Source organism: Muscardinus avellanarius (assembly GCF_963383645.1).
Source record: "Muscardinus avellanarius genome assembly, chromosome: 7".
NCBI lineage: Eukaryota > Metazoa > Chordata > Mammalia > Rodentia > Gliridae > Muscardinus > Muscardinus avellanarius.
In genome coordinates this window covers 9986492-9997483 of record NC_137793.1, presented here as the reverse complement: position 1 = coordinate 9997483, position 10992 = coordinate 9986492, and the positions used below count along the sequence as shown (strand labels likewise).

The following is a 10992-nucleotide window of genomic DNA, read 5'->3' as shown; positions in this document are numbered from 1 at the left end:
GAGGTCCCACATCTGTCTCTCTGTATTGCTAAAAAGTGCAAGAAACGTTTCCTGAAAGCTTCCAGGCTGAGGTTTGTGCACCCCCTGTGACAAGAGGCTAGAGGGGTGTGGCGACATCGCTGCTGTGCTGGCCTGGCTCCCAGCTCCCTGGGGCCCCCAGCCTCTGTCGGGATGCAGTCGTGGCAGCTCAGGGGCCAGTGTTGTGGGCCAGGCTGCCGCGGGGAAGTCCTGGGCTGGTGGCAGCTCTTAATGCTCTATGAGAAGAGGGCAATCTTCCTCTGGGCGCGATATACTGATATATTCCTGTGGCCTGGCAGCGAGGCCCTACTAAAGTCCCGCTTCTGCGATTTCAGCCAGTTGGCCAAACAGTCTGGAGAAGGGTGGCCGGTCTTCTGGTCTCTAGAGAGGAAGAAAAAGACCTTTGTGAGTTCCTTGTACTTTTATGTCACAGCTAAATCCAAAGCAAGCCAGCAGAATTCAATAGCAGTGAGTGGCCTCTGCTGATTTTACAATATACTTCCGTATAGACTGTGTTGAAGGCATGCTGACCTCATTGTTAATAGCAGGTATTCTGAAACCAGATGCCCTGGTTTCAAATCTCAACTTTACCAGTCACATTAGCTGTGGGACATCACATTGGGCAGGCTACAAAAGCTCTTTGAATGTTAGTTTTGTTGTCTTTCAAAAGGAGGTAACGATAAAATCTACCTTATAAAATCATTTTGAGAGTCAAATCATGAAGAATAAAATTTGTACTAAATAACCTTCAAAAAGGAATATTTAGGTATACGATCTCATATAATATGTACAGGATTCATATGAGGAGAACAAAATCCCAATAAAGGGCTGGGCGTGGTGGCACATGCTTGTAATCCCGGTGCTTGGGAAGCAGAGACAGGAGGATTGCGTTGGCTTAAGAGACCCTGTTTCAAAAAAAAAAAAAAAAAAAAAAAAAAATATATATATATATATATATATATATATATATATAAAATAGGTGTCTGGGAGTGTAGCCCGGAGGTAAAAGGGTTTCCAGGAACCCCAGTACCACCAAAAAAAAAAAAAAAAAAAAAAAAGTCAAAGAAGATCTAAGTAAATGGAGAGGTATTTCATGTTCATGGATAGGAAGACTAGAGTGTTAAGATATTGATTCTTACCAACTTGATCTAATGGTTCAATACAATTCCAAAAAAAATTCTAGCAAGTTATTTTGTGGATATTGACAAAAAAAAAACTTTATAGTTTATATGCAGAGGCAAAGGACCCAGATAGCTAATATGACCATGATGAAGAAGAAGGACATTGGAAGACTGACACTGTCTGGCTCAAAGATTTACTATAAAGCCAGGCATGGGGGCACACACTTGTAATCCCAGTATTTAGGAGGCTGAGACAGAAGGATCGCAGGTTTGTGGTCAGCCTCAGATACTCAGTGAGGCCCTCCACAACTTAGTGAGAATGAGACCTCGTTTCAAATTAAAGAATAAAAAAAATAGGCCTAGGGGTATAGCTTGGGGGTAGAATGCCCCAGGTTCAATCCCCAGTACTGCAAAACAAAACAAAACAAAACAAAACAACAAAAACGTGATAATCATGATATTGTGGTACTGGTGAAAGGACAAACAAATAGATCAATGGAACAAACGAGAAAGTCCATAAATAGCTCCATATAAATACAGTAAACTGGTCTTTGACAAAGGAACAAGCCAGTGGTGGAGTAACTGTATGACCCCATACAAAACAATGATTGGAAATAACTAATGCAAGACTTCCATGGGCATTATGTGCATACATACGTGAGAATACCAGTGCCAATCTCAACACCATGTATCATATATGGGGAGGGTGGGGAGTGGGGAGGAAGCTGGGAAACTCACCAGCCACCGTGTGTATGCAGGTCACTATCAGTACTTACTACACTAGGATGCAAGGCCGTAAGTGTAAAACTCTAATGCACCAGTAAAAGTATAAAAAACCAAATCAGTTATTCTACTGTCAGACCTCACGCCTTCCACAAAAATTAAATTTGAGTAGATAACTGACCCAAACATAAAATGCACAGCTTATATAAAACTTTCATGAGATAACATAGAAGAAAATCTAAATGACTCTGGGTTTTGCAGTGAGTTTTTAGATACAATATCCAAAGCACAACTCACGGGGGAAAAAAATGATGTTGAAACTTGTTAAAATTAAGGACCTCTCTGTAAAAGACAGTATTAAAGTGTAAATAAGAAAAACAAGAGCAAATACTTGCAAAATAGCTGATAAAGAACTTATATACAAAATGCACACACAATTCTTAAAATCAACAATAAAAAAACAGCCTAGGTTAAAAAAAAAATGGGCAAAAGATCTGAACAGACATTCCACCAAGAAGATAACCAGATGGCAAATAAGCATACAAGAAGAACAGCATCAAATGTCACCAGAGAAATAAAATTAAAACAACAATGAAATACCACAACACATCTATAAGAATATCTGAAATCCAACACAGCAAATACTAACATGGCTAAGAATTCCATCGCTAAGACACGGTGAGAATACAAAACAGTGCAGCTCCTTCAAAAGACAGTCAGCACTTGCTTTCAAGGCTAATCATAGTCTTACCATACGTGGGCATTTGCTCAGGTTGAAACTTGATGTCCATAAATAGATCCACGTAAGCGGATCCATCTGCACATAAATGCTTATGGCAGCTTTACTCATAACTGCTGAAAAATGAAAGCGACCAAGATTTCTTTCAGTTAGGTGAGTGGCTACACAAACCATGGTATATCCATACAATGGAATATTATTCTGCCATAAAAAGAATGAGCTCTCAAAAGAAAAATGGCACCACCTTAGATGCATATTGCTAGGTAAAGGAAGCCAGCCTGAAAATGCTACATATTGTATTACTTTACTCATCTGATCTTCTGTAAAAGGCTAAACTCTGGAGACTGTAAAAAGATCAGTAGTTGCCAGTGGCTTGGGGATGGGGGAAGATGAACAGGAGCACCCAGGATGTTCAGGGCAGTGAAACTGTTCTGTATGATACTACAATGGTTGGATACAAGGCATTATGTATTTTTTCAAAATCCTTGAATTCCATAGCACCAAGAGTGACTTTAATGTAAGTTATGGACTATTATTAACAATAGGGTGTTGCTAGAGGATTATTCATTGCTACAAACGTACCACAGTCCTGCAAAATGTTAGCAACCAGCAGGGGAGGAGAGTGTATTGGAACTCTCTGTACTCCTCAGGTTTTATATTTTTTTTGTGGTACTGGGGGTGGAACCCAGAGGCTTCCTACCTGTGGGCTATACCCCCAGACCTATATTTTATATTTTATTTGGAAACAGGGTCTCGCTAAGTTGCTGAGAGCCTCACTCAGTAGCTGAGGCTGGCTTCGAACCTGCGCGATCCTCCTGTCTCAGCCTCCCAAGCGCGGGGATTACAAGCGTGCGCCACCACGCCCGGCTTGTAGGTCTTTAAAAAGCTGGGCATGGTGTCACACGCTATAAATAAATAAATAAATAAATAAATAAATAAATAAATAAATATATATATATATATACACACACATACATACATACATGGGCTTGGGGTTTAGCTTGGAAGTAGAAGGACCCTGGGTTCAAGTCCCAGCACACACACACACACACGCACACACGCACACACAAACACACATACACACACACACGTTAAAAGAAAAAATAAGTAAGAACCAAATGTATATCAGGTATCATTATTATGAGAGTATTTAATCCTTAGGAAGTGAACAAGATTTGTTTTGTGCCTTTGTTTAGGTCATTATTATATGTCTTTTTGTTTCTGGTTATAAAAGCTGTGTCAACTTACAGATCAAGCATTGTTTAATTCTCTTCCAAATAAGTAAAAGGAAGTTCAGAGAATTGTACAAGGTTAATAGTAAAGAAATGGTAAAGGTGAGACAATATCTAAAAATCCAAATAATATATACACATATACATATATATAATATATCTGCATATATGTGTGTGTGTGTGTGTGTGTGTGTGTGTGTGTGTGTGTGTATTTCCACCCTATTGTCCTTCAATAATCTGAATTTTTGTTGCCTTTCTACTTCAGGTACTTTTTTACTTTGGCTGAAATTTACAATTTTCTAACTCACCAAAAGAACACCTAAGCTGCACGCTGATGTGGCTTAAGTCGGAGCTTATGAGCCAAGGATGGAGTGATGGAACCACCTGGTAGGGGGTGGAGCGCTCTAGACTTTGAATTGCTGAACAAATGGATAAAACCTTCATTAAGCCATCTTAGTATTTTCATGGCACAAAGTGGACTCCTGTCCCCATAGTTACAGAGCTAAAGACAGTGTTTAGTGGTTTCATGATGATAGAGAGGAGAGTGCCCGCCTCGCTCCACCCTCCTCCTCTCTGAAACTATGCTTACGGCAGTATGATACTGCATAGCAAATTCAACAATATTTAAGGTTGCTATTAGCTCTGTTATAAATGAGGGATCTACCCAGTTCCTAGAGAAATAACAAATACTGGTGAGGATGTAGAAAGAAAGAAAGTAGAAAGAAGGAAACTTATATGCTGTTGGTAGAAATGAAAATTAATACAGGAATTTTGGAGAGCCGTTTGAGCATTCCTCCAAAAACTAAAAGTAGATTTACCATGTCTCTTCTACCTCTGGGTATATATTCAAAGGAAATGACATCAACAAATCAGAGAGAGATACATGTACGCTCACATTCATGCCAGCACTATTCACAATAGCTAAGATATGGAATCAAACACAAATGCTCATCAGCGGTTGAATAAATAAAGAACACACACACAAACACACACACACCCACACACACTGGAATACTATTCAGCCCCAAAGAAGAATGAAATCCTGTCATCTGCGGCAACATGGATGGAGCTGGAGGACATTATGTTAAGCGAAACATCAGACACCAAGACAAATACTGCAGGTCCTCTCTTGTGTGTGGAAGCTAAAGAAATAAAAAAAATATCAATCTGAATGTAAGAATGTAGAAGAGGGATGACTGGAGGATGGAAGGGCAGGAGGAAGCAGGACTGGGAGGTTGGTAACGAGTGCCAAGACATAGTTGGGTGAAAGGAACCTTTTCCTGTGTTTCACAGCACAGTGGGTGACGATGGTCACTCTAGTCTAGTCTACACCAAGTATAGTTTAAATGTATACCATTTATGTTCAATAATAAAAAAGAATACAAACAATAAAAATAAAATAAAATGAATGCCTTAAAAAATAAATAAAAATTAAAAAAAAAAGTAGAGGAAAGGCTGCAAGGCTCCAGGCATGGGGCAGGGACAAGGAGACGGAACTGCTATCACCCTGATTTGATCAGGACACGCTGTATCCATGCACTGAAATATCACACCACCCCCCATAGGTATGTTCCGTTAGTATGTGTTAATCCAAATTATTTTAAAAAGTTACTGGTAAAAAAATGTTAACTTGATTTGGTCATTACACATTGCATCAAGTCATCACGCTGTACCTCAGAATATGTATTATTAAGGTAACAGTTAAAAATTCAAAGACTCTCAGAGTCACTTTCCTGCCCATCTGTCTTGGCCATCCCTGCTGCCCCATCCTTCGGGGAACGCTCCTTCCTCTGGGGAAGGAGGCGGGCGCTGGCCTGGCGCGTTACCATCCCTCGCGGTCCACTGACCTCTTTCCAGCAGTGGTTCATGACCTGGTAGACGGGCGAGGAGGCCAGCCGGGGCTTATATAAGCGGAATCCGGTGCTGATGTCTTCCACCACCTCCGAGTTGCTTCGGTTCTCGTACGGGATTTTGCCTTCGCTGAAGACTTCCCACATCAGCACCCCTAGGAGCAGAAACGAGCACAGCACAGCTGAGGACAACGCCTACGAGGAGCAGGCAAATGCCCTCCTCCAGGATCAGGCTCCTTGGCATACCACTCACGTCTCTCCCTTCAGGCTTCCAGAAGTACAGCGCCGAGCCCACATCCGGTTTGCTAAGCCTATCCTATTTCATTTTACATTTTGTTTATTAGTTGACTATCATTTTGTCTACTTTTAAAAACCTGACATTTCTCCACCTTCCTAGCGGCAATAGGTTTTGTTCTATCGAACTTGAAGGCTATAGCTAAAAGTTGCAGGGGATGAAAACTCGAAGGTCCACTCTTGATATAATGAACAGGGTGGGTGTTCATGATAACGTGCTGGGTGTTTATTATTATCACATCAAATGTGAGACTCCAGCGGCTGATGAAGACTGAAAGGCCAGAGACCAAAGTTCTGTCAGAGGGGGACGGCTAGAATGTGGCTCCCGCCGTGGAGTGGCAGATGGAAACGAGGGCTTAGGATTGTCGTATTTTCTGATTTTTAACAACAAATCAGAAGTTGAGAGTTAAAAATGCGGATTCGGTTTGATTTTTAAAAATGCAAGGCTAAACAAAAAAATAAAAAGTATTCAGACATAAACTTTCATGAAAATAAAAATATAATTGCACATCAAAAATGTGGTTTTCTTCTGAAATAATTTTATTTTTTGTAGTACTGGGGATGGAGCCCAGGGGCATTCTACCTCCGAGCTACACCCCCAGCCCTGTATTTTATTATTTTTATTTATTTTTGCGGTACTGGGGATGGAACCCAGGGACATTCTACCTCAGAGCTACACCTCCAGCCCTATTTTCTTAGTCAATATATATTTAGTGGTACTGGGGATGGAACACTTCTACCTCTGGGCTATACTCCCAGACCTATTTTATATTTTATTTGGAAACAGGGTCTCTTAAGCCAGCGAGGCTGGCTTCAAACCTGCGAATATATAAATACTAGTGCCACCAAGCCGGTGCTAGTCTTCATATTTTTTGAAACAGGGTCTCACTAAGGTGCAAAGGGCCTCACTAAGTAGCTGATCACAAACCGTGATCCTCCTGTCTCAGCCTCCCAAATGCTGGGATTACAAGTGTGCGCCGCCACACCTGGCTTTGCTTGTATTTATTTTAAATGCATAGAGCTGTTCATTTTGGTTGAGATGATGCAACTTGTTTATTGAGTTTCAGAGTGCATGCATGTGTGAGCATTATACAGATAATCTTTAATTGTACTGTTCATTTTGTATATATGTTTGTGAACAAAAGAAAGCTTTTCAAGATTATTATATGTATATTTTATACTTATTAAATAGGCAATTCCTGTTTAAAAAAAAAGTAGGCTTGATACCTTTAAAGCAAAGATCACAAAAGCATCCAAACCCAACTTTGAGTACTTACAATACACTAGAAGTAGAAAATTCCACAACATGAAACCTCATTTCAGGAATAAATCATTGATTGATTGATTGACAGACAGACTGATTGTGGTACTGGGGATTGAATGCAGGGACATTCTATCTCTGAGCTATATCCCCCACCCTTTATTTTTGAAACAGGGTCTCACTACGTTGTGAAGGGCCTTCCTAAGTAGCTGAAGCTAGCCACAAACCTGTGATCCTCTTATCTCAGCCTCCCAAGTACTGGGATTATAAGCATCCGCCACCATGACCGGATTGAACAAATCATTTAAAAATGTCATATAAGCCAGGCATGGTGGCACATGCTTGTAATCCCAGCATTTGGGAGGCTGAGACTGGAGGATCATGGTTCACGGACAGCCTCAGCTACTTAGTGAGGCCCTCTGCAACTCAGTGAGACCTGGTTTCAAAATAAAGAATAAAAAATAGGGCAGGAGGTATAGCACGGAGGTCGAATGCCTCTGGGTTCCATTCCTAGACTCACACACACACACACACAAAATCATGAAATTACCTTCAAGGCTAGGTATATAAAATGTTTACAAAACAAGTGAATTTGGCTAGATGTGGGTCTCATCTTCAAGATATCTTATTATGTATGTGCAAATATTCCAGCATCTGAAATCTGAAATACTTTGGATGCCAAGGATTTTGTATAAGCATACTCAGCCTGCATGGAATAAGCCGAGCAAAGCGCAGCTTCAGGTCAGTTGGACCTCTGATAGGATCCCTTTAGCCCTCTGTCCTCCACAGAAAGGTCACACCCACTTCATCTTTATCTTGGACTAGTACATTCATATATCACCTAGCCAAGAGGGAGCTTGCAGATCGCCTGACCGAGTATAGGCCGGGAACATTAAACAGAACTTCCTAAAGTGTGGTCCCCAAAACACCTAAACAAAGATCACCTCAGAAACTTATTCTCATTGCAGATTGCTGGGTTCCGGCCCAGCTCATCTGGGTCAAGCTTCCTGGGGGCACCTCGGGGGTGCTTGAGGAGTTGAAAATTCAGAGCCTGACTGTAAAAAAGACTATTTAGCCAAGATACCTGGGGAGGTTTTTTTCGAAAGTGGAGCGATGCTGCTGAGACACGGTTCTAACGTTATTGCTTTACTACGGACCTTCTAAAGAGTAAAGAAGAAATCGAGGGAGGCTCAGAGTGGGTTCCTAACTTGCTCAAAATAGCACAGCTAATCAGGGCAGAAAGCACAACACACATGTCTTTTTGACAAAGTCACATGGGCCGAGGCAGGCAGGAAGCGCTCACCCCGCCAGGTCTCCGGCGCTCTGTGGCTACGCCGGTTTTCTCACACTTTTTTCTCTCCTCCTGAACCCTTGCTCTGCTTCCATCTGTCTGCCTCATTTCTAAACTCTCTTCAGGCAATACATGGGAGAAAGGGAAGAATTTCAGCCTCTCTAATTGGAAAATGCACCAGAAAATTCCCGGGCTGACACTCTGTGGCGGAATAAACCCCATTCAGGATGAGAAGGCGAAGGGGCTGGGGTGGCCAGCTCTGAGCATGCCCTCGTGGGGCCCGGCCTGGTGAGGTGTGACCCGCTCTGTCATCTACGGGAGATGACACGGGTCAGCCTCAACTTTCCTAGTTGCCCACACTGGGAGGAGGAGGAGGATTGTGTAAGCATGACATCACACAACTTCCCCCAAGTTCCCTCTATAACTTAAACCTGGCTAACAAAGTAGCAGCTAAGCCTGGTGAGAATCGATCAGAAGAGCTCATAATTAAAAGAGCACTTGGCTCTTGGGAATGGACATTCCAAAATACTGAAGATTTTAAAACGAGTTCTTTTTTTTTTTTTTTTTTTTTTTTGTGGTGCTGGGGATGGAACCCAGGGACATGCTATCTCCAGACTACACCCCCAGCCTGATTTTTTTATACTTTATTTCATCCTGATAAAGGGCATTACACATTCATCTTTGCAGTTAACTTCCAGCAGGTGGGCGGGCATTAGTGACCCGTAATTAACATTTTTTTATACTTTATTCACTAAGTTGCATAAGGCTAAGTGCTAAGGCTGGCCACAAACCTGGATCTTCCTGTCTCAGCCTCTCAAGTACTGGGATTACAAGCGTGTGCCACCGCACCCAATTTAAAACCAGTTTTTTTTTCTAAGACATGTAGCTAGCTTTCCCCTCAATGTCTATGATTAGTAAGTCCTCAGTGAAATCTTCATATAGAAGGGCAAGAGCAATCTACAAGCAGCTCCTATCCAAAGTTTAATCCGAATCAAGAAAAATATCTGGCATATTTTTGCACACTTTTAGTTTGCACAAACTACAACTTACGTTGACATAACAAATTCGCCAAGAACATTTAGTACTTCCTGACACCCTGAGAACATTCACTGTTTCATCCCCCTTATGCTGTTTAGAAAATTTTTTTTGTGTGTGTGGTGTTGGGGATTGAACCCAGGGGCATTCTACCTCTGAGCTACACCCCCAGCCTGATTTTTTATTTTTTTATTTATTTATTTATTTTTATTATTATTATTATTATTATTATTATTATTATTATTATTATTTTGGTGGTACTGGGGTTCCTGGAAGCCCTTCTACCTCCGGTATACACTCCCACGGGCTACACTCCCAGACCTATTTTTTAACATTTTTATGTGGAAACAGAGTCTCTTAAGCCAGCGAGGCTGGCTCCGAACCAGCGCGATCCTCCTGTCTCCGCCTCCCAAGCACGGGGATTACAAGCGTGCGCCACCACGCCCGGCTGATTTTTTATTTTTTTAAATTGAAACAGGGTCCCACTAAGTTGTTGAGGGCCTCGCTAACTAGCTGAGGCTGGCCACGAACCAGGATCCTCCTGTCTCAGCCTCTCAAGCGCTGGGATGCCAAGCATGCGCCACCACGCCTGGCTTCCTTTAGAAATTCTAATGCCTCTCCGTCTGCGTATGTCACTGTCAACATGGTTTACATTATGACGTGAGACTCTAATGCACCAATAAAAGCATATTTAAAAAAAAAGTAATTCTAATGCTTCCCTAGCCTTTCAACTTTATTGCCTGGTGTTTTCCCACCAAGGCAGGACCCCAGTTCTTTGGGCAGATGAAACTCCTGCACTTGCTGGTCCCTCTGTCAGGGACACTGCTCCAGAGCTCCTGGACTGGTGACAGTTCCCTCTCCTCATGCAAGTGTCTGCTCAAGATTCCCCTTCCAAGACCACACTAGTTAGAGCCAACCTCTCCTTCATCCCAGCTACTCTCAGTCCCATTACTGTTTTATTTTATTCATAGTACTTATTAGCCCCTGCTTGGCTAAATCTTCTATCTGCTGGGTACGACTGCTAGATATGATGGCTATCTGTCTCCCGTCTTCGCTAAAAATTGAACTCCAAGAGTAAGATTCTCTTCTATGCACTGCCGCCGCCTCCACACCTACATGAGCTCCTGGCACATAGTAGGCGCTCCATAAATTGTTGGTGAATGCATGTAATACCTATGAAAGGTTAAGTGTGGGAATATAAGGTTGAACGAAACGCGAGCCCTGCCTTCAAGGAGTACGTATTTACTCTCCTGACATAGTAGATGCCATCGGAATCGGTTTCCACTTCTCTTTTTAAGTCTCTCCCATTTCAAAGATCTCTAGGAACAAATACAGTCACAAGGGCCCTTTTATACCCTCTGGGCTGTTCTCAGCCCCTTACTGGAATGCCCTCCACACACAGGGACCAGAGGAGGGAGACTGTCAGAT

General features: G+C 42.0%; 1 protein-coding gene across 2 annotated transcripts in view; it reads right to left on the bottom strand.

Annotated features, from left to right (window-relative positions):
• Positions 1-327: 327 nt before the first annotated feature.
• ITK (IL2 inducible T cell kinase) overlaps positions 328-10992 on the bottom strand; it is a gene marked incomplete at both ends in the record, with an annotated part of 54792 nt that continues 44127 nt past the window's right edge. For both annotated transcript variants that reach the window (XM_080698889.1, XM_080698890.1), the window contains 2 exons: positions 328-399; positions 5681-5838. In XM_080698889.1, coding sequence (XP_080555015.1) covers positions 328-399; positions 5681-5838 — 230 coding nt within the window. The remainder of the gene's footprint in view (positions 400-5680; positions 5839-10992) is intronic.